At 41.0% G+C, this 25654-nt stretch overlaps 1 protein-coding gene across 3 annotated transcripts in view; it reads right to left on the reverse strand.

The window, feature by feature from the left end:
- The window catches only part of LOC124154678 (roundabout homolog 2-like), a 541903-nt gene that overhangs the window by 23431 nt on the left and 492818 nt on the right, over positions 1 to 25654 (reverse strand). For 2 of the 3 annotated variants that reach the window (XM_046528549.1, XM_046528548.1), the window contains exons 3-8: positions 10301 to 10454; positions 8670 to 8824; positions 7256 to 7522; positions 5082 to 5275; positions 2573 to 2924; positions 957 to 1537 (exon numbers count right to left, since the gene is read on the reverse strand). In XM_046528549.1, coding sequence (XP_046384505.1) covers positions 957 to 1537; positions 2573 to 2924; positions 5082 to 5275; positions 7256 to 7522; positions 8670 to 8824; positions 10301 to 10454 — 1703 coding nt within the window. The remainder of the gene's footprint in view (positions 1 to 956; positions 1538 to 2572; positions 2925 to 5081; positions 5276 to 7255; positions 7523 to 8669; positions 8825 to 10300; positions 10455 to 25654) is intronic. The other variant, XM_046528550.1, reaches the window with a different exon arrangement.

Genomic DNA, 25654 nt, shown 5'->3' on the forward strand with positions numbered 1-25654 from the left:
AAAAAAGTAAAAAAAATACTTTAAATCAAAATATTCCAACAAAAACAACACCAAAAAATCAAGCAAAATATCTTGTATCTTATATATTAAGGACTTTGTTCTACAAATATTGCAAGTTGGTTTAAAAAAAATCCAAAGATAGGCCCATAAGAAAAGCATTGGAATTTTTAAAACATTATAAAAATACTTTAAATCAAAATATGGCAACGAAAACCACACCAAAAAATCAAGCAAAAAATCTAGTTCCTGTCAAAGAAATTTTATGTTCACGTGACATTTACAAGTAGGCAATAAATGGAAAAAGTTTTAGTCCCATAAGGCTCCAATGTTGATTCGGATCGATATATCTCGAAAACCAATCGACTTTTTCGAGTTTTCGGATTTTTCCCCCTGATCAATATTTTTTCGCCACCCTCGGTAAAAATTTCGTCTTCCCAGCACGTGCGGAAGTGGTCGGGAATTTGTATACGTGAATCAGTGGTCAGTGAGTGAGGTAACTGTCACACATCGGGTTGTATATATTATAGATAATATGCTGTTCTTGTTAAGTCAAGCGTAATAAGAACAACATGTTATCAACCTTCCTTCTTGATGACTAAGGAGAGAAAGTTGCAGTTTCATTTTTCATGTCACTTTTTGCATTAAATGTACCTGTAGGTCTCAAATTAATTGTATTATGGATTTAATCTGATGCTAGAATCTTATGATAGTGCCTTGTATCAGTTATTAAATTCCATGCCTAATTTTTTTACACCATAGAGCACAGTATTAGTAATTAGCATTTTCCCATTTTAAATTTATGTGGGGAGGGCTGAAGGGGGAAGATTATTTTCCCTCATCATAACTTACCTTTCTCTTCCACCAACCGATATCTTTCAATGAATTGCAATCTCCAGTCTGAGTGAATGATTTCATTACAAAGGACACTAAATCTGGCAATGCCTGATAACACTTACCTCCCACGTGAGTCGCACTGACGTAGAGCTAATGGGTTGCACACTACGAAGCTCCACCACTTTGGTTGAAAGCTGCTTCCTCGCCTCATCCAAGTCTGGCCCAACCACACTCACTGGCTCGGAGACCGTTGGCACGACACTGCCCTCGGCAGCAAGTGTGTATGTCAATGACGACGGGGGACTGGGTGGTGAGAGGCCGTGGGAATTCTCGGCACGAACCACAAACATATGTGCAGTGCCAGGACGGAGGTCAGACACAACTGTGGTTGTCGTGGCAATGTGGTGGGCACACACCACCCAGCCGGCGCTGCGCTGCTCCGCACTGAACCTCTCGACGGTGTAGCCAATGATTGGGTTGGCAGGGGCTCCGTTCACAGCATCCCACACAATGGTGAGCGTAGAGGTGGTGGCGTTGAGCACTTGCGGTCGCTTGGGTCGAGGAGGGATCGCCGTGGGGTCCGGGACAAACATGGGCCTTCGCTCAGATGAGCCGTCAATCTTCAGGGAAGCTGACCACGATGTTTCTCCATACTCAGAAGATGCAATGCAAGTGTAGAGGCCCGCATCAGAAGAACGCAAGTCTGAAAAATGATTGAATTAAGTGAATACTTGTGTATTTTTCTACCTCTGCCACAGTGTTCTTTGTATGTACCTCCTCCAATGGACACATGTATAAATGCAATCCAAGCATGTACAGCACATGCTAAAATTAACTTGAGGGATAAGGTATTCAAAAAGTGAAAGTCTGCCTCAAATTCCTAGACTTTCAGAAATAAAACCTCTTTTCATACCAGCTTAGTTTTAATAAATTGATGATAGAGGTTCTGTACAGCAGAGAAACAGATAATTATTTTCAAATTAGAATCAGGTATGAATTAAAAAACATTGCACACAATGCCCTAGTACAAAATGCATAATTAGAAAAGACAGAACCAAAATCATGGTTGCAATCCAAACTATTGCAGAACAAGCTATTGCATTGACTGCCTCAAGGAGGATAATGACATCTTTTTGAGAGGTATCATTTTTAAAGATCATTTATCACTTATTGGTAAAAAAAATATCACTGTGTTATCACATGTACGTCAAATACAATTACAATTTCGATAAACCAAGTGAAATTAACCAATTACATACATCATTTTGATCTAAAATACGTATTACTAGGTGATACCATTTAAATGCCAAAACTAAGATACCATTTTGTCCCCAATTTCTCAAAACTGCCTTTAAAATACTGCTATGAATACAATATTCCCTTGTGCAAGTTCGGACAGTCATTCTTACTTTTTCAGGTCATATTCTATAAGTATCACTTTTTCATCATTACCAGTGCTATCAAATTCTGATGCAGAGTATTATTTTTTTGACATCACTTCTCCATCATTTGCATTGCCATCAAATATCAATATCCAAAGAGATATTTTAAGGATATCACTTTTGCAGCAACACCAAAGGGAAGTGGATTTAACAGTGTTGGTGAAACAATTTGATATCTTTTTGACATAAAAACAACATTTGATACTACTTGAGGTCCCACAGTAATGAATATCAACCAAATTGTTTGGGAAAGCCAAGGTCTCAATCACCTAGTTCATAATAAAAGCACTGCTCACCTTTGACAAGCAAAGTGCCTCCATTCAGAATGGAAATTCGGTTGCCGTTGCCATCAGGAGTGGGCACAGGGGATCCATCTTTGACCCAGCGGACAGCAGGAGGGTCACTGGCATCGGCTGCCTCTTCACCCTCCACCAACGCCTCCTCAGCATTGCACGTCAGTGAGGCATCGGAGCCAGGGGCAAGCGTTTGGTCCGAGGGGCCAATGGAAATGAGGGGAGGGGGGTGGCCCCTGGACGCAGCTGGCCCCTCCAACCCCCCACCCACCTCGAGAAAGGCCTTGGCCATCACCGACCCAGCGACGCTCAGTGCTGAGCATACGTAGAAGCCAGCGTCGTCTCTCTCAACATTCTGCAAAGACACTCAACACGATAAGATGTGATATTCTCAGATCCAACATTTGCTAACATGATTTGTGAGTACTTCAAGAAAGACATTGAAGACTCAATGACATTCATAAATGCCATTTGAAGGGAAAAGTTCTGAAAATAATGATTACACAAAAAACATTTCAGCCACTTTTTCAAGAGGACAAGCAGAGGTGGCCTAAGAAGTCCATCCCTTAGAGGATTGTTTATTTCATCACTAAGGGTACATTATAATTGATTTTCAAGAATGTCCACATCCACAGAATGATTGCAAAGAGATCTATTTAATCACAATATGTATTTACAATAGGGTATCTGTATTGTGATATTGAAAAGTAATGAATTTCATAAATTAGGCATATTATTACGAATTTCAGTCAAGCAATAACTTATTTCCCCAAAGAGGAATTCAGATTCCTCTCCCCACCAGTGGTGACTTTTGTGAACCCACTTTAATATGCAGTGGGTGCCAATCCATCCAATGGCTCACAGGAGAATCCTCCATTGTTATATTACTGCATCAATTTGATGAAAATTACTTCACTCTGGGTCAATAGATACATCAGGGGCACAACTTACATACGTAACAACAGCCATGCAATGCAATTCGTAGGGAGTGAATTTAAACTCAAGAGAGGAAAGAAAAATAAATTCAAAACCATTAATAATATTTTAAATCAGATGACTCGGTCAACTTTGTATTGCCTTCATCTATCTGTCTGTATACATATGTACATTAAAAAAATCAAATGCTGTTCATTCATCTCGCTAAAACTCAAAAATGGCAAAACCAATTTATTTAATTTTGGTTTTAAAATATTTGTGGAAGTCCTAAAATTTTAAGTTTGTACCATTTTTCATCCACATAACAGATTATCTTATCATTGTGTTACAGATAATTATGTATATCAACGCATAACTACATGACTACAATTTTTTTTTCAGTCAGCACTGTTTGTGGCCTATCACTATTAAATGTGGTCACTAAATAAAACTTGCATAAAATTCAAATAAATATCATTATATCTTCATAAAGCCTTACAATATTGACAAATGATTTTCATTTCCCCAACTGTTACCGATTGTTCCCCGCAAAATCTACTTCCATCTAAAATTAGTTGAATGGTACTCGTTTCAGGATCACAGGAGCACAGTACGTGAAGAAAATTTCACGTACTAAATTTGAGAATAAATAATGACAGACAGTGGAGCAGTGAGGGGGGGTTTTGGGGGTTAAACCCCCCCCCCCAGAGCAAAGAGAAATATTTAAGTTATATCCATTTTTCTTAATTGGATTGATATTACAAATAGAATAGTGTACGGATTAATAAAATATCCCTCAGAAAGCTGTTAAACTTACTATTTTGAACAATTTATCTTAAAATTCTGCAATTTTTTAATCTCGCACCTACTGCTTATCCTGGTGGATATTCCATACCCCCATACATCCCGGTATTAGTTGCACCTAAACCCCAGCCTTAATTCCTGGCTGCATCCCTGATGACAGATGAACTTTTTGATGACTATAAATAAGAATTTATTTTGTGAATAAACTTAGAAAGAGATATCCAAGCTACATAAACAATACTGACCGTCATCATGGGAACAGCAAGCCAAAAATACTAAAATTTCAGCATTTTTATGAATTATTTTTTCAAAATTCACCATACATCGTGTGGAAAACAAAAAATTCGAATGTAAGAATAAGAATTTGTGTTTATTCGTCTTCTCAATGGCATACGCTTCAACTATATGTGACCATCATTATTTCTTTGAATATGCAAAAGAAAAAAGGTCTGCAGGCATTAATAATGAAAATCATATGTATTTAATTCACATGGAAATAATTCAGGGCCCACTCCAGGGCCTTCCGAAAACCATTCTCACCTTTTAAACCCTCCCAGGACTTCCACGAATGTTTTTATACCAAAATTAACAAAATGCCATTCTTGAGTTTTAGTGAGACAATAACGAACAGCTATTTATTTTTATATATAGAGACAGATATAGATGACATGACTGCTCATCAAAATTCTATTCAATTCGAAAAGGAATGCAAAGCAGAGATGATTGCTACAGCAGAGTTGGTGAATTCATAGAGCACTTATCAGCAGGAGATAAGTAAGCTTGACCAACGCACCTGGATAATGAGGGTTCCCTCCCTTTCCACACGAAGTCTTCCATACGCATTACCGGGGAACATGAGCACTTGACTGCCCTCCTTGGTCCAAAATACAGACGGAGGTGGATTTCCAGAAGCTCGGCATTCAAACGTGGCTTGCGAGTTGGGAACAATCGACTGGTCCATTGGTCGGGTCAGGAACACCGGTGGAGCTATGTCATGCATTCAGGAGATTAGAACTGGACACAAGCAACTACAAATGAGATTTACACTGACACATACACTTGCAATGGGTGGATATGTATTACAATTCCACCTTAATTCACCAAAACGTCTCACCCTCAGAGTCTCTGCAGATTTTGACCAAAATTCCACTATTTGTGTAAATTCACCTTAATATCAATACTTCAACACTGTTTTGTGAAAAAAAATTACACAGAGAATGCACATTTTACTTTTTTCACATTTTTGCCAAAAACAGTTGAATCATCTAAATTTTTTTAATCTCCTGACTGAATTGCAGTAGAGCCATGGTTGAGATAACTCTTTTGAAAGCTAAGCCTTCTCTTAGGACATTAAATGCCATTTAGCTGGGTTTAATGCATTGCATTAGTTGCAATTGCTGTGAGAGCTAAACTGAGGGTGGATTGGATGGCATTTCTTGATTTTCAGGTTTATTCTTGTCACAGGCCCTATTTTTGAGGATAATTTTATGCCTGGCATAGGCAGCATGGCAATGGCAATAACAAAGGCATGACGGTAAAGCAGTTAATGTGCCTAGGAACTTATTTTGCAAATATTGTAGGTTTTATTTTGTTGTAATTTCTCTTTAACCAAGTGGTTATTTCCTTATGTAGATCTCGTACATATTTGCATATCAGTAACTTTTCGTCGTTCAATTAACAGTTATTCTTCAATGTCAATTTCGTTCATTTATCGTGTATATGAATGCCCATAATGTATCTTCTTCCATGCCTATAATGCATTAAAGGTATGTACCGTTAGTTCACAATAGCACCGATGGAGGGGGTGTAGTCGCGTTTCTTTTAAAGCTCCACCGGTGGCTCTGATGTCGTATCGGAAGTTTTACCCGGAAAAAGTATGAATTTTACCCATGTTTTGCCAACAAATTGCCCAAATTTTACCTATAACACGCAGGTTAGCCATCTTTTACCACAATTTTACCCATGTAACATACGGGTAATAATGGGGTAATTTATCTTTTGTGCTGACTGGGTGAAATTATATGTCACTTTCAGAATTCAAATAAAAAGACAGGAAATGTGTTTTTTCAATGCTCCCTCAATGATGGAATGTTTTTCTACAATTTCCCATTTCCTCATAAGATAATTTAATGTCCTCATAAAAGAAAGCAAACCAAGGCATCCACACGTGCCATCCACAGGGGGCAGAAGTCCACTTTGATTAAAAAGATTTTATCATTTCATTAAATTATAGAACCTGTAATATTTTGGTTGAAATACTTATTGTTGATTTCATATCATGGGGAGAAATGCAGGGAAAAGAGGGAGAATTATGTATTTTAAAAATATTTTCATTCTTTAGGACCTTTTTTTCTTGATAACTCATATATGAGACACTAAATTTAGGGCGGACTCATAAATACTGTTGGAACCCAGGTGAAAAATCCTGAGAACTATGTCTATCATCCAGATGCACAATATAGGAGGGGAGAGGGATTAAGAGGAGGAAAGAGAAGTGAGCAGGTAGAATGGGCAACATTACAAGTGCCTCAGCCAAGGAAATGGAATGCCAAGCCATATTGATTTATTCATATTGTTGTGGAGATTCACAAATTATTATCGGCCAGGTCTTGGGACGAGGTCCTCTCCATGCCACACCGTGGCTAATGACTGGATGCATTCAATTTCATCCAAATCATGAGAAACATTTCCAAGTTGGCATAAAAAACATAACAATCCTGCCTGTCAAACCGTGCAAAAGCTTACATCCATTGGCATATCAACAATAAGTTCAATCATGGCCTCCACAGAGGGCAAAAGTCCACTTGGACAAAAAGATTTTATTATTTCATTGAATTATAGAACTTGCAATGTTTCCGTGGAAATATATATGTATTGCTCCCTTCCAATGACAAAATCGTCTACTGGAGTATGCCATTAACTTTTGCAAGGATGGTAAGCAATATAAAATGACCCCAATGGACTCACAGTGGACAGCGAGGGCGGCCGAAGCGGACACAGCACCAACTATGTTCTCTGCATCACAGATGTAAACGCCTTCATCTTCTGGAGATACCCGTTCAATGCGCAAAGACTTGTCCGTGAGGACGCGAGCTCGGCCAACGGGCATTTTCCCGTCTCCTCTACGCCACAGAATTTCGGGGGGAGGGTCACCACCGACACGGCATTCAAATTCCACTGCTTCACCAGCAACTACCGTAGCATCCTGTGGCTCCTTGCTCACAAATGGTTTCACTGAGAATTAATATAGACAGGATTTCATCAATGCCAACATATCAAACAATGACTGTCACCACTCTAAATTCACCGTGGACTAACGTTTGATTAGCACTGAATCACATTTATCATTCACATCATCCTCTTCTCCTAAACTAGCCCTGGTAAATCATTGTGCCAACTTCGATGCTCTAATTTGTAGACATTAGTATTATACAAGTAAATCTGATATTACTGGCTAAAAAGGATTACCAGCAACAATTTTCTCAAAATTTAACCTGACCCTGGCTCACCTAATGTAGAAGAGCATTTGAAGAAACATAATTTTGAGGTTATGCACACGTATAACTGGAAAGTGTTACAAGTGCAGATATTCAAAGAGCAATAGACAGGGTTGCTACAAGGCCCCCAATCTCAAATCCCCTGACTTATCCTTGGCAAAAATCTTCATTTGTTTATTTCCCCAGACTTTTCCAAATCTCACTTTGTGCATTATGTAAAAATTTTGAAGCCATTGTTTTGAGCATGGCTTAGTGGAAATTACTTGATATTTATAAATAATCAGAAAAACTTTTGCGGAAGATGCTCATCACCTGGAATTGACAAAGATCCTCCATGGAATCTAGGCAGCAGTGAACATTTGTAGTAAATAAATATGAAAAAAAAACAAAGTTATTCTTATTATTTCAAAAATATTTAAGATTCCTTTTTAAAAGGAATTTATTTATTATTAACTCAAAGGAAAATAGTTACTTGCAATCTTATTTTCACATAAGTAGCATCAAATTATGGAGGCATATAAAAACATTAAACAAAGACATTTTACAACAAACATAAAAATGCATGATTCCCTCGTCATGACGTTAATTTTCCACAACTGATGCTGTGGATAGGTATCCCTAACTTTGTCCTCCTTCAAATCCCACAGCTCCTACTTGGTCAAATCTGACCATTAACAGTCCTGAATAGATTAGAAAGTAAAGTCGGGCATTTCTGATGAAGCTGTGAAGGGTAATAACAATAAATTGCATAATGTATTTCGTCTGTGGCTGATATCCTGATGTAAAAAAAAAAGAAAAACCACACCAGCTGGCTGTCAGACACAGCCAGCCAAGAAATCATCTAGAATGAGGAAGGAGAGAAACAAAATGGTGTGTGAGCATACCGTGGACGGTGAGGAGAGCTGGAGCCGTTTCCCGTGTGCCAACCATATTCTGAGCGACACAGTGATATTTGCCCTCATCACTCTGACGAACATCAGTTATCAGAAGATTGCCTCCATCCACAACTCGGATTCTGGAAGAGTGAAGTATTGCCAGTCTGTGAAATTAGTCGATTGCAAAAGTTATGATAATCCTCATGTAATTCCAGAAGGCAGCATATTATAAAAGCACTTCTCTTCAATCAATAGAGTCCAAAAAATGGGCATTGGATTCTCATTAGAATGGCATAATAAGTGGCAGCAATTGCACAAAAAGAGAAATATATCCATCAAGCAATGCCAACAAGAGATTTATCTCTGAAAAATTTAAAGGATTGCATACAACAAGTGATGTTGTAAAAGTCATGCCCCCCTATTGTGACACTGAGGGTGAAAATCACCATGGATCAATCATTTGCCTTAGCCAGGACTCAAACCATGATCTCCCAGTAGCCAGTCAAGTACACCAACAGTAACACATGCAAGCCATTGGAAACCACCCACGAGAAACATAGCTGACTGGCAATCGGAAGTTCCAGGTTGAATTCCTGACTAGCAAACTAATTTTCTTGTGGTAAATATCATCCTTGGTGTGAATTACAAAAACAGTTTGACCCGAATTATTATATATTTCTAGGTACCATGAAAAAGCAAATAGGAACTAGATCTAGGGACTGTGAACTGACACATCTAGCAAAAAATTATCCATGCAAATAAGTATTCCCATTAAAGTAATTGGAGAGTGGATAAAGTGCATTCTCTTGGGTTTCTGGCAGGGTGAGAGAATAATCCATCTGGTCCAACGTTTGAAGGTGCTCAGCCTCACGAAATGGTGCAGGTGCCATGGAAACTCATGGAAATCAGTGCTGAAGAGATTCAATTCATTGGAGAATGAAAATTCGTACCAATCAATGTGGAACACACACTAGAATTAACAGAGGCATCGCTCATAATGTCAGCATCATTTAGTCCCAGAGGACAAGGGATGCGACAAACCTTGAAACATTGGACAGATGCTATTGTGTTTTCAAGGTTTCTAGTCTATTGTTTGATGTCTGTTGACGAATGTTTCAACACCAATCCTGACAGCATCTTCAGGTGGAGTTTGATGTAGTTGTTATCAGTTGTAGCGGTGGTAGCAGTTTTTCAATCCTCTTTTTTTTAATTGGCTTAAGACACACACCAACTTGGGTTTCCACCATTAAGTCTATTCCAAGAGAGTGAGGTAGCTGTCTTCTCAATTTGCGCTTCCTGGGATTTTGGCTAGTTCTACAGCCTCTTGCATCGACTACAACCACCGACACATATGAGTGCAGGTCAGTTCTGCATCCACTTCAGACCTAGGATGCTGCTAGTGAGATTTGTGGTAAAACTGTCATCATCAGACATCAAACAATGTGGTGAAAGGCCGGAAAAATAAGAGCATCAGCTATTGATTCGGGAAGCTTAGGAAAGAACATTTGACCTCATGGAATCTCTCAGCCAGCAGGAAACCCTACAGAACTTTACTCAGTGAATTCTAGGGATCTTTGAAAATTAGCGAGGGGCAGTCGATGGATTTCCCTTGAGAGAGAAGGCGTCGACTCTAGCCTCACCTCTTGCCCATGTCCACATCCAACGCCATTCCGTCCCGCTTCCAAGAGACGGTGGGCTCGGGATGTCCTTTTGGGGGCGAGCATTCCAGGAGAGCCGTTTCGCCAGCCGCCACTCGTGTGTCTTTAGGCTCACCTCGAAAGTCCTCGCGAAGCACTGAAATCACAAAGCACACACCTCAGAACAACCACATCTCTAGCTTATACTCGGGCCCCATGCCATGTCTTCCAATTCAGTCAATGAATACATAAAAATCAGGAAACAGTCGCTGTTTCATTGCGCATGAATATTTTATTTCTTTCACTGCAATTTGGAATTAAATTCCCTCGTTAGATATAATGAAGGATGTATACAAAAGGTGACAAAATATTAAACTCACATAAACACAGGAAATACAGAAACTATTAAGGGAATGTCTAAAAACTGCACGATTCATTTTAGGACATATTTTGACCACTCCCATCATAACAGACCCCCCACCTAGGAAATAGAAAAGTCATCAACTTTTTGAGGAACTTCTGTGCAGACTCAATTGTGGCGAGAAAAGTAGTTCAAAGAAGGTTCACTAATGAGGAAATTTTAATTGTGACAATAGGGTAGTTTCCTTCATCAAAGAAAACGAAAGGCATTGATTGCGATTCGTTACCCACCATTAGTGTATTCATAATACACAAATTATTTGGTTTTAGAAATACCGGTATAGACGAATGGCAAGGGTCAAATCTTATCCTCATTTGAAAAAGGCCAGATTGGCGCCCATGCGATTCCAATCCACGTGACGTCACAGGGACCTAGTTTCTACACGAGAGGATAGGAGTTATACATCGTCTGAGGTTACCAATGCATGCATGATGCACAGAGATCAGGGAAACGTGTCTTAATAATCACTTATTAAAACTGGCTAAGGTCGGAAAGTTTTCTTCGTTTGATAAGGTATTAATAAACCTTTTTTAAGCCAAGCGCTACCATTCAGCAAGGTACTCAGCTACCCGCTGGCAGCCTGCGACGTATCAGCGCTAAGCCTCGCCTCAAGGTCACCTCACCGGGCGGGAGGGGGAACCAGAAATACGACGTACGGAGATATTTCCCGGCATTCATACTTGAGCGTCGCGTTTTCGCGCGCTTGAAAATTTTCACTTTTCATTTAATCGCGAAAAATAGATATCGTCATTCGAAAATACCAGAGCGTGAAATACGTACTCCAGGAGTAATAATCTTTCGATTAAGGCAATAAAAAAGTAATAGGAAACCACCCTATTAGTCATGATAAAAAGACAGGCAACTTTGGAATTTGCCGCATACCATTTTTCTCAATTGGTTTTCAACATAAATTTTTCTAAAGAATGATGAGAAAAGGATAGTGCAATCGGTCAAATGCGCCATCGCGCATTTCAACTGATTTACAGGAGTGGCGCTCACTTCAATCATGGCAGAAAACTCTGAATAAATCACGGGTAAACGAGCTGCAATTGGGACTGTTAACCAAAACTTAAAATCACGATTTCACGAATATATCTATCAAATTCACAAGTTTTTTAGTGTCCATCCTCGCGAGTGAAATACTCTGGTGCAAATTAAATGGAGAACGAATGGATCGCTCTGCGTTCAACGCTGCGCTGCGGATATTTTTGGAAACCGAAGAAAAAGCAAGCGAAATGGCAGCGAAAACAAATGAAACTACAACGGGAGGGCCTCCTCCATGAAGAGCTCTTCGTTTGGAAGCTCATTGTAAATCAAGAAGAGGAGCAGTAAAAGAAAGAAGACAAAAACTACCACTTCTAAGGAATGGAACAAGCGAAAAGACAAATGTTCCACTATTTTCCACTAGGTTTCTTCCCCGATACGTTTCAATCGAATGTCGTCCTTAATATACGCGAGATGGGAAAAATCAACAAGGAAATTCTAATTAAGGAAATGCAATAAAAACTAAAAATGACGGATAATGAATGCCATGGCTGTTAATTTTGAGCGAGATGAAAGTCAATAAGAATATTGATATTCCTGAGAAATGAAGCTACTGAGACCGAAATTAATATCACGATGATTAAAAATGGCAAAGTAAAGACGGCGGCAATAAGCGCAGCTCAGAAACACAAAAATATGTCCGACAGGAAAATAAAGGTGAAGAAAAGTAGGGGGAGAACGGATTCTCCTGGATGCACTCGAAGCTAGTTTCGAACCTCGAGATTTTAATTCTTTATTCCTCACACAATAGCCAACCTTTCATTTATTCCATAGGAATTCCATAGGAATGAGGCAAAAAAATGTTCGCTAATGAGAGGTGACCACTATTCAGAGGGACTGCCCTTCGGAGGGTGCAATTTTATATCGTTCCCACGGGTTCTCCGACTGGCCATCTGGTAGCCCTTTTTATATTCATTGTTTCATTTCAATAGTTTCATTACTGAGGGATTCTGACCATGCGTACAGACACTTTTCGTCATTTCGTCTTTATCCAGGTTTCAAAAGAGATCATCTTTGGTGACTTTTTTTAACGGGTGAAAACTGTGCTTCTGTCAAGCGATTTTTTTTGTGCGTGTTGTACAATTAAATTAATTAAGTGTCACACTTGAATTGAAAGCTTAAACGAAAAAAATGGCTACCCAATCATCGACGAGTGGAGAAGGGAGCTAGCCAATCAGCTTTCAGCGGAGGGAGACGACCACTAGCGTGAAAGGCAGAGAAATAACCTGGCTTCGCGGGCCTGAAAACGACAGCAGGATGGAAACTTCGTAATTCGTAAGCTTGATGGAGATGGCTTATAATGAGAGATGGATGGCTTCGTAAGCAATCAACCATCTCTCATCACGACCATCGCCTCGGAAACGTACGCTTGAAGTGTTTCGCTTTGATAATTGTCGCAGTGTGAACGGATATAAATTCGATCGCGTAATAGATACACGAACAGATCCAACAGATCCCAGTCGTACGATTGGGTAAATTGTTGCCCACGTCATTATGTTTTCATTCATCTGATTAATCCGGGTTGCTCATGCGCACACGGCAAATGAGTCGTTGACGCAAGGCAAGCTCCTCATGAAAAAATCTACTGGTTCTATTACGGAGACTACGCAGGCTCTAACAGTCCATCCGATGGCCCGTTGGACGTTTATTTTTATGCCCACTTTAATTGGTTTTCAAAAATGTCTGCAGGTCGGCGGTTAGTGTAGAGCGATCAATTAATTATCAATGTTGGCAATAGAGTGTTTGCACTATCGACGAATAGCATGAATACCATTGATGACATCACGAATGTAACTTACCGTCAACAGCCTACACTAATCCGTAACAGCTTACATTAATCTCCACGAAATTCGGACCTCTCCGCCGTTCGCGAAGCGAGTGGCGTTTCCATTAACCCACATTTCAATTCCCGGATGTTGACGACGCACACCGTAGTGTTGGACTGGGTATTTATCAATCCTCGACTGTATATATATAACATTCACGGTTTCCATGGTCGCATCTATTATTATTATTATTATATATATTATTATTGAAGGAAGGGCCGAATTATAATTTAAGGAACAAAAGAAGAGGGAGCCATGCCCATGAAAGGGGCCAGAGTAATCCGTAGCCGTAAGAAGCACCGTGTGGGGAGGGGGGAGGGAAAGGGGGGGACCAAGGGCAGGGGGCGCCTCTCAATTGCCTCTCTCTAGTTGCCCCTATTTAGACAAGAAATTGCGCATTCGGCCATCTTGAATGAGGAGACACCTCTATAATTGCGCTCCATTCAAACACTACGTGGGAAATCACACTATTTTTTAAAAGGCATTTCTTTCAGCTGATAAAATTCGTGTTAGGAAGACAGGTTACTTGGACCGCATTCCACAGTTGGACCACATTCCATTCCACACATATCCACCCCAAAATGCATGCATCACTCTCACATTCGCATCGTGCGCAATATTCCATTAAATAGTCAGGGATGCAGAAATCGGCCTTGTTCGGAGCGCTGCCGTGCACAGCGACTAGCATTCCATTGTGATTTGAGTTCAGTACTCGCCGCTAACAATCGATGCTGTCCTAGGCATCAGCCAATCAGCGTTCCGGAGTGTTTGTTATGTTCCGCCGCATGCGCACTGGCCACTTTTGAATCGTCATCTTTGCTCACAGAAAATAGGGTCTCCATTCAACTCTATTGTGCCTACTACATATTATTCCAGGCACGCACGCACGAGTCTCTCCACAGCACGCACCACTCCCCATCCCACAATCGGAGCGCGCGGGGATCAGAGGGGGAGGGGTTGGTTTGGGAGTCGTCCGTAAATCTTGGGACTTGTATATTTCTTCGGGGCGTTGTCATGGCAACGGCGGAGTTATAACGGAGGCGTTTCCTCCGAGCGCAGCGTTTCTCGTGGGGAGGGAAGGAATGGATGGGGACCAGGGAGTATGGCATGGGGTGTTATGTTAGACGGAAAAGACAAGAAGAGGGTTCACATACGGATAGGATCGTCCCATTCATTTTTTCCCTTCTTCTTTTTAAGCCCGAAGAGGAGGACGGGGTGAGAGATAAAAGAGGGAAGATGGCATAGAAAAAGTGTTTCTCTAATTATAAGTAGGTCATGGCCATTTATAATTTCCCAGTGCATGACACTGATTATGACCATTAATCTAGATGGAAAATTCGTAAAAGCGCATCACCATGATATTTGCATGAGTAAATTAGACCTGCTGGGGTGCCCAATGGCACTTTGCGAATAAATATCATTCTGTCAATTTTTCAGCCGGGAAATTGCTTCGTAGGTCCTAGCCAGGCCTAGCCAGGCCCTAGCCATCCGGGCTCAAATTCGGATGAGGCCACAGATATAGCCATATACGGACATTGTATAAAATCTCAATAAATTACCCTAACTATTAATGATAAATATACACCCTACGTATGTGTACACTGCAGCAACACTAACAAATAATAAACTTTCGAAATTTTAAATAAAATAGAAAAATAACTGCAAATGTTTTGCACAAAAAGTATTCATAAGTCATTAGGCACACTATACGCAATAGTTAGTATTTTGTGGCATTCCTTTTGGTTTCCAAGATTACCTGAAGGCGATTTGGCATTGAATGGATCTTGGCAATCTTGACGTGCCAATAGGGGGGTATTTTGTCCATTCTTCTAGCAAAGCAGTCTTGAGGTCATTCTTGTTTCTTTTATGCCATTCCCGAACTTCAGTCTCCAGAATACTCCGCAGGCGCGCTATCAATTTGCGGTCTGGTGATTCTGAAAGGGTGTTCAACTGTCATAAACGATCCACAGCTTTGTATTCTCTGCGGTGCATTTGGAATCATTGCCCTGCAGTAATATATATCTGTTTCTCAGTTCCATCTTCTCAGTATTAACTTAAAATTTTGCTTCAGTATGTCTATTTACATCTTGCGGTCCATGATCCCTTTCGAAAAGTGCAAATTACCCACTCCAGACGAGGCCATGCACCTCCACGCCATCACAGAACCACCCCCACGTTTCACGTTGCTGCTTTCAAGTTCTAGGGATCAAGCTCAGTATTGCTCTGACGCCTCATCATTTGATGACCAATCGGATCAGAATATGTTCTACTTGCTCTCGTAAGTGAAAATAATGCGATCCCACTACTATTAATGCTCCCGACCCAAATATACCTGTCCCTTGCGATTGACCACGCTGATACACAGCATCCTCCTCGCTACTCGGCCGTGGTAACAGTTTTGCTTCAATACATTCCGGACGGTACCTACATATACGTCAACTATGAAATTGAAATATCATCATTAGATACCTGTCGTTATTTACATACAATTGATATGGCGATGCTTAGCAATCATTTGTTAGGTATCGGTTGGGTGGTCCACATAGGAGGCGCCTTGGACAATTCTCCGACCAGTGGCGGATACAGAAAAAACTCAAGGGTGGGGGGCGCAACATATCTTGAGTTGTCTTTACTTTTATCGTAATAAAAGATCACAGTCAAGTCACAGCCAAAGTATAAGAAAATTTTATTTAAAATGATTGTAAACGTGTAAAAGATAATGCCATCTTATGATATAAAAAAGTTACAATTGTGGTTTTGCAATATTCGGCAATACGGGCGGACCCGCAAGGGGGGGGGGGGCGCCCGCCATCTGTATCCGCCACTGTCTCCGACTCAACTGCTCGTTGCCATGGAAGGCAAGACGCGATTCCGGGGGTGTGTTTCCACGTTGTGTCTCATGTGACTCTTGAGATGAAATCGGCGGAGATAGTTTGGATGCTGTGTGAACCGAAAGGGCACGACTATTACAATCACGGAGAATCCTCCGGTTGGCCTCAAATTGATGTGCTGTCACCCACCCACTTATTGAAATTAAGTAATTAAAATATTTTTACCAAATTCGGCTCCTACGGGCAGAAAGAACCAGAATTCCATGGAGAAATAAGTTATATTGGGACTGTTAACCGATATTTATATTCGCGATCATGAGTTCCACCAATTTCATTGCTTAGCACTATTCCTCACGAAAGTAAACGTCACGTATTGAAAATAAATGGATCACTCTCAACGAATCCCCGCTCTGCGAATGTTATTGGAGACAGAGTATAAGGCGGGCAGAGTGACAGAAGAAATAGAAGTTCGACGGAGAGGACGCGTTCCTCCTCTATCTATGAGGCTGCCTCGGCAAATGGCGACAAAGATCTGAGGAGAGTCAAATGGGGCCACTGCATAGCAGGGCGACACCCTAAGGAGGGACGGAGAAGGACGCATTTGACTGAGATTGGGGGGGGGGGGGCGCTGAAGGCAAACACACGCTTTGGAGATAAGGATGAGGAGATGGAGGAGAACGAGAAAATAAGAAGCCCAGGGGGCATCACCGCGTCGATTTAAAATAAATGACAAAGAAAAGAGAACGCAGAGCGAATTACTGGGTGATGAGAATGAATGGCAACAGCAATTGCCGATCGTGATGAATGTCTAAAACATGGAAAGACCCGACTTATTTCGTCGCCTACTTATCGAGCTATTCGCGACGTAAAATCGACGGCCTACACCCATTCCCAGTTGAGTTGATGACGTCACCTTCCGATAGGGTCAGCTACTCTCAGGTTTTTGGTAGTCGAGGGCCTTCGTTGTCGTTTACAGTCTTCGTTGCGCTCGCGTCGATCTCTCTCTTGGCCTCCGTTCTCATCATGCACAGGCAATCTGCAACTCTTGGGGTCCGCACTCTTCTTCAGAGTCTTCCAAGGGCGCGATACGAGAGGAACTGAGAGAAATAAGGGCGTGAGAAGGAGAAGAGACGGCACGGATGACACGAAGAACGGCGGCCCTTTTCATGAATCTTCCCCGTGGGCCCCACGCGAGGACGGATTTCGAGGAAGAGATAAGAATGTGCGCTGGGGAAGCGGCGGCCTTTCTCGGGAACAGGTGCCAATCCCAAACCCACCACACATCAAACATCCCTTTTTTCGACTTCATCGAAGCGAGAAAGGAATGGGTGGGGGGAGGGCAAAGTTTCCCACTGCTAGAGTAAATATGTACATATGCATATTCAGTAGACGAATGGCGGGGAGTGTAAGGACAATAGGGTAGTTTCCTTCATCAAAGAAAACGAAATGCATTGATTGCTATTCGATACCCACCATTAGGGTTTTCATAACATACAAATTATTTGGTTTTAGAAATCCCAGCTTAGACGAATGGCAATGGTTAATTTTATCCTCATTTGAAAAAGGCCAGATTGGCGCCCATGCGATGCCACTCCACGTGACGTCACAGGGACCTAGTTTCTATAAGAGTAGATAGGAGTTTTACATTGTCTGAGATTACCAATGCATGCATGAGGCACAGAGCTCAGGGATACATCTATTTATAATGACACATTAAAATTACCTAAGTTTGGAAAGTTTCCTTCGTTTGATAGGGTAATAATAATCCTTATTTAAGCCAAGCGCTACCTGCTAGCAGGGTACTCTGCTACCTGCAAGCAGCCTGCGTCGTATCAGCGCTCAAGCCTCGCCCCAAGGTCACCGCACACGGCGGCGCTGGGAACCAGTATTACGTCACACGGACTTTTCCCATCGTTCCTACATAGCCGTCGCGTTTTCGCGCGCTTGAAAATTTTCACTTTTCCTTTAATCGCGAAAAATAGATATCGTCATTCGAAAATCTAAGAGCGTGAAGTGCGCACTCCAGGAGTAATAATCTTTCGATTTAGGCAATAAAAAAGCGATAGGAAACCATCCTATTGACGAGAGGCGGCGGATGTAAGGGCCGTTTTAACAAATATATACATGCATATAGACAAGAGGATCGCGTTGGAGTGATTTGAGGAAAGGGCACTACCTTGCATTCTCTTGATTGCTTTTTTTGCTTAAGGGGGAATAATAAATTATTACTCACATCCCCTTTGGAAAATATTTCTCCAACTTTATCGTCTCCGTCCGACCTAGAAACATAGGGAGGTTCTAGGATGATGTGTCTCCCTATCCCTATGAAAGATCCTCTATCCTTACAATTAGTAGCTCATTCAATATACGCCTAGCATGTGTCCAGCGAATCCCTAACGGCTCACTGCCTAAAAAGTTAAACATATAAATTCACAGCCCAGCGGAGTGCATAAAAAATAATGCTTACTGGATTTCACCTTTCTGAGAAATAATCCTGAAAAGAGGCACTAACTGCCTTAAAATTGGGCTTCCTTTCCTTTGCTGTCCCTACTTTGTTCAATTTGCTTATTTTCTTCTAATATTCAAATCATTTTTCACCCAGAAGCGTGTTCTGCCATGTTCATGGTTTTATTCAAGAAATACGTAATAAAAACGCAGAAAACAAATGACTTAGACTCCACGCTCTCGGGATATTTTACGCTACCTATAATAATAATAATCAAAATAATTACAATAACACGCAAACTAATAACTCAAAGTCATTCCAATGTAAATATTACGTTACTTAGGAGCTTTCTACGAATGTCGCCATTGCAGTGAAGGCGCGACAGTCGGGCACCTCGCGAGGCTACACTAGCATTTGGTGCGATGCGACAGACAGACGACGGCGTGATAAGCGCGAAATGCGCGCGGGCGTGCGTTGGGAGGCAAGTGCCCGTTTACAGAAACATTAAAAGCAATAAGTTATCGGAAGGGAGCACAAGGGGCATGAGATTGCATACGTAAATGCGCCATTCATACGAAAAATTAGCGCTTAACCTGATGAAATTAGCGCAAAGGGGTCAATTTTGCACTAACGGGAAAATTAGCGTTGAACTTAGTAACGCGCAGCGTCTTCAATCCTTTCTTTCGCGCTCTTTGCAACCGTGTTTTGTTAGTCATAACCGTGAATGATGGAAGAGGACACCCCGGTATGCGGATACATATAATAATGGAATTGAGGATTTGACTCCGGAAAAGAAACCGACGCGACTGATAACAAACAACGGCTCAACTCAGTTTCAATACGGTGTTTGTGCGCGCTGCTGTTTGCAGTTACAGTTCGGCAGATTAATTATAGATGGCGTCCGTTCCACGTAACTTTTCCCATTTTGTCTATGAAAAAATATAGACGAAGCTGTGAGGCTAATTTATTCTATGGATTTGCATTTTCGTGAATCCTAAATTATATCTATAGCTAAGTTTTTTGTACAAAGTGGTCTTTAGAACGGAATACTAAGTAAGAGGAGGCCGTCAGAGCATTCGCACTCTCGCAATTAATAAGTAAGATAATACTAATAACGGTAATAAAATCTCAAATGCACACGGCACACACTTTCTTGAAATCTGTATGATAATAGTTAGGGAATTAATTACACACTGGTATATCATCGTTTTCACGTTAGAACTCTATCATCTGCAGTTTATTACCATTTGTCATGGCAACGATGACTGCAGAGCTCCAAGTGGCGGATGCATCAAGGAAATGTATATTATAATTTATAACCCACTTACGCTGGGAAATGTAATAGCAGCAGCGTATCTTGACATAAATATCGGGGTGGTAACACGACATGGATAAATGCGGGGAGGTAAAAATAATGATTCGAATATAGATGGTACTCACTGCAGAGGAAAAAAGGCTAGAACAAAAAGGGTAACAGAGACACTCACCTGGAACGAGAGAAACAAATATAATTAGATACTGAACGCAATTAAGTCCACTGTAATTATCTCGGAGACAATCAGTCGAAATAACGGGGAGGTTTCCCGCGAAAGGGTGAGACGAGCGATATGACACAGCAGAATCTACGCCCATTCATAAAAAAACGTCAGGGGAATTAATTCCTGCTTTGGAACAGGCTTAACTGCAGACTGGTTATCATCAGAGATGACTGCTAGTTTCCACAGTAACTTCACGGCACTTATTGTCCCGTCAAGTTACGAATCGCAATGAAGGCATTTTCCTAATTCGTGCGAGCATTCGTGAGAGCCCGTTCTTCGGGAAATAGACTCGCTCGGTCCCATAATCGCCTGAGTGCGCCGCAGTGGCCGTAAGCTTCCGCGAGGCTCACGTTAACACGGCCGCGCATTCTTCAGTAGATAATAGTAGCCCATTATCATTTTACCCATTTCTTTTACTAACTTTACATTCTGAGTGGTGTGGGAGAAAGCGTTACGACAACAATTAGAATGGGTTTAATGTGGGACTGGTATTGCTTTCGTTTAGGGACTGGAACCTCGATTGCTTTGCCATCCGTGACGGGCAACAATTGACGATCGAACGAGCGGATTGGCGACAAATGAGAATAGAGAGCAGAAAATATGGCCGCATCTTCGCCACGTAAAGACGACAAAATGGCACACTTTTTCGTAAACAACATGACAACTCGTCCTACAAAGAAACCCACTACTCTATCCGATACGCCAACAGGTTACGGGACCCCAAGCAAACGCGGACCTCATCCTGAATCAATTTTTTTAGTACCGTGTTTATCATACATTAGGTAATTGTCTTCGCAGCACTTTCATCCGTATCAAGTACTGTACATATAGAATGTAACATAAGCGATAAATGCTAAATGTGGTGATCACGGGTCGGACCCTGGCAGCATGATAACACCCAAAAGCCATCACCGATTATTTTTGCTTCGTGTTATTCTCATTCATGGCATACGAATCTCTCACTCAGAGACCGCCTCAGATAAAAAAATCCCAGAAAAATAAAATAAATAAATAAAATATCAAAAGATGGAGAGAAAAGGTTGTGTGGAGGCGGAGAGAGAGTGAGGTGGGAGATTTATGGGAAGGGGGGAGGAGGGGTGGAGGAAGAGAAGGCCTCTTCTTCCTGTTCGCCAGTTCCATTTATATTCCTCTAACACCACGCCACCCGTTTCCACGAGCTGATTTCGACTTTTGGAATTTGCCACTTTCCGCAGTCGTAGTTGAAGCCAAAAGGTAAAATTTCCTTGTAGAATAAAATGAAAATGGTGGCCGTTAAATATGGGCGCAATCGACAGCTGTACAGACTCACTGAATAGTGAAGCATCTGGATATCTTATGGTCTACTGTCGATTATCCATTTCATACGAGTAATGACTGACGATGATGATGCGATGGGATCTTCAGACCGCCACTGAATTCATTCTACAGGAGCATCCCATGTAAATTCAAGCAGGCCTCTATGAAAAGCGCGGGGTCAACATCTGGGATATGTATTAAAAATTATTAATAGTAGACCTTTATGAGTGACGTAAAAATTGACCACCCTTTCCTTCCTAAGAAATTTTTTCATCAATTAACGACTTTAAAAAAAACCGCCAAAAATGGCCGCTCTGGCGAGCAATGGGAAAACAGACAATGTTCAACTGTCTACAATTTGGACAATAATGAGGTTAGATTGCTGAAAGTTTCGCTGATTCTGAAGTGATCCTTATAACCTTCACTGAATAAAAAAATGCTTGAAGACAATATAGTCGTCAGAGTAATATAAATTCCAAAGTTCTTTAAAAGCACAAAAATTAGTAACCGCAAGAAAAAAACAACAAGAAAATACATTATAAGACACTACGATAGAATAAAGAAATATTCAACATTCTATTCTCATAATTATCTATAGGTCGCCAGAATGGTCAAATTCAGCGTCTATTTTTAATGGTCGTAACTTCATGAAAAGTATTTTTTAAATTTAAAGTTGCTAATTTATAAATCACTCGAATAGGTCCCCTATGTACTCATCTTTTTTGACAGATATCCCAGACGGGACCCCAACACACACTTCCTGTATGAAATTGAATGGAATGACCAATAACGCTAAAATTGAATTGTATTTGGCAGACGAAGAAAGGAAATAGTTTGCCTTGTTTGAATTTCCTTCACTGACCAAAAAATAACAACCCACTGGAAAGGAAACCCACTATCCCGCGGAGCGATAGTGGCGGCACAACCTTTGTTGGGATACTTTTTCCCCCCATAGCACATACATACATACGCAGTGTCCACAATTCAAAGTGATCCACATTCCATTCGCTGCCCCTTCCAGCCATCATGCATTGAATACACGGCCGGGATACTTTATTGGAGGAGCTTCATGCTTCTCGCCTCGACACAGGAGGATTTACACGGGCCAGATAGATTTCTGGACGTCGAGGCCTTCGATCCTCTCTGAAAAATGACCTCCACATCGCAGGCGCATGGGGAGGCCAAAGAAGATTGATTTTGAAACAGCGGATGGCGAGCGTCTTTTGTTATTCAAGGGGATAATCAAAGAGGCTTCTGGAGAGGGTGTTAGTGCAAAAAATGATGCCAGCAGAGCGAAGACGAAGATGATATCTAAAATTGGTTTAGAGAGCTCGGCCTGTTGCGAAAGTTGTAATCCAGCATCAGATCAAGTGACTATTACTAGACGCCATGGCAACGAATTATTTACTACTCTTTCATCTAGAGTTCGTTGTAATGTACAACTTCTTTACATTCGGAACGCCATGATGGCGCGGTTGTTGTGAAAACATTCTAACAACTTATTAGCAAATGCGAAGCCACCTTGAATTTCCGGGAATAAAACATCAATATACGGAAAAATTACGATAAAATACCTGGATAAAATAGCTGGTAAAATACCTGAATCGTATAATAGCATTGCCTTTCATGGACGTACCCAGCGAGGGGCAGAGGGGGGCAGCTGCCCCCCTCCTGAAAGCAAAAATCGCAAAAGTCTTTAAGAAAAATCAGGACTGGTGTGAAACGAAAGTTTTCAACAAATTTTCTTTAAACCCACGAAAACTAATATTAGTATAAGATATGTAACTAAATTTATTTTTTCAAGCAAATAATTTTAAAAACTAATAAAGCGCTGTAATAGTTTTCTTAAAATTTTGGTTTCATTCAGTTGTCCATGCTTAAATGCTACAGCTTTAACAACCCTAACTTGCCCCCCCCCCCCCCTAGTTTTGATCCTGGGTGCGCCCTTTGGAATAAAAACATCGTCAGCCCACGACACCCTCGAAAGTAGTAATTGCAAATTTTCCGCTAGTAGGGGAGACCGGGGCACGTTGGCCCGATTTTTTTACATTTTTAAATATTTTTTATTTATGCATAGTTAACTTTATGAAATTATTGCTAAATTATAGAACAGTCTTTCTAAATCTGGATGGCAATAATTAAACTTGAATATATGAGTTATAAATTTAAAAAAATTAATAAATACTGGGCATATGACAGGTGGGCCAATCTGCCTCTACATCGGGGCAAGTTGAACCAGCGGCTGGGGCACGTTGGCCCGTGTATTTTTTGATTAGCTGAACTAGTATGATTTTAGGAAATCAAAATAAAACTAATAGTTACCAAGAAATATATTTCAATATATGTAACCATTTTACTAAAACAACGGGAAAGCTTTAAATTATTAGGATTTCTGGCGTGCTAATACAAACAAGTTGACTTTTGTGACTGTCCAGATACAAAGGATCAGTAAAATTATTGCTCTTGTGAAATAGTACGCGGATTTCATTGTTCACACATGTCTAATAAGCTCAACGCTTGCAATTTGTGCACTAAATACATTGTGCTCCAAGCTGACCGTCGAAAAAGGCACACTTTAGGCACAGTAAATCTTCATCTTCCTATATCGGACGCGCGTATTTTATTTTTCATAGCTCCAGTTGACATGCCTTACATTGTGATACTATGTTACGTTCAAGAAGATGTCTGTCTTCACCACTGCGCTTATATTTTAGTAGCCTCTGTGAATTTAATTGAGTCTTTGTGTCTAATCAGTTCAGACGCAACCCAACGCTCCCAAAGACGACTAATCGCAGACCCATCGGCACCACTGGAGTTGACTATTGATGCAAGCTTACCCTCAAATGTAACATAAAATACTCCATGAAGGTAAGTGGGGAAGGGGTAATCCAGCTTTCGAGATTATTTAAATCGTAATCCAAGTCCTCCTACTAAAGAGGCAATAAAATGCGTAATTCCACTCGACTTTTTTTTTCATTTTTCTCGGATGAACTGCTTAAGCACAGTTGCATAAACAGTGACATATATGCTAACCAGAAAAATGTAAATCTAGCTTTGGAGAAGGAGGAACGTATGAAATGCTAATGTCAGGCAATATGATATGTAATGCTGATTTCATGCTACGATAAATACCCTAATAAACGTATGTGTTGGTCCAAAAGGGTAGCAAAACTAAAGAAAAGGTACACCCTCACACTCTTGTCGGCAAGCATAGGCGGATCCAGAGGGGGGCACGGGAGCACGTGCCCCCTCCCAGACCCTTAAAAATATGCTAGATTTTTAATACGTTCCCACTATCATTTCGTTCGTTTTGTATGACGAGGTATCCTTGTGCCCCCCCCGCCCTCTGAACAAAATCCTGGATACGGCCTTGCTTGTGCCCCTCCCAGAAAGAAATCCTGGATCCACCCCTGTCGGCAAGCATGCATTGTCACCGATTTGAAACAATATTAAGTCATTTACACCTGAATGACAGCTCATTTGATGATGGAAGAGACACTCTATTCAAAATTAGGCCATTTTTGACGAAGAAATGCATAGGACGGGGCATGTTGGCCCGGGTGGCCAACGTGCCCCGTCGTCGCTGGGCCAACCTGCCCCATCGCCATGTTTACAATAAATTCTATTCGTTACAAAACTCACTGAAGCAATTTAGATTGTATGACACACGGAAGTTATCCTTAAACTATGAGCTTTAATTATAGTACTCAACTATTGTTCCCAAATTCATCAAAACTTAAATAACACACATTTAACCTGGGAGTAGAATTTTACTGAAACACGCGCAAATACAATTAATCGCTACAACTTGTCAAAAAACTGCTCCGCCAGTCATAATGGTGTTGTGGAGAAAGGGGAAGTGTGCTACCAACCTTCCGATAGATTCCAAGTACGATTCAGTGTCTATTGTATGAATTAACTCGACTGGGCCATCCTGCCCCTATGGCCAACGTGC

Source organism: Ischnura elegans, chromosome 2 (assembly GCF_921293095.1).
Source record: "Ischnura elegans chromosome 2, ioIscEleg1.1, whole genome shotgun sequence".
NCBI lineage: Eukaryota > Metazoa > Arthropoda > Insecta > Odonata > Coenagrionidae > Ischnura > Ischnura elegans.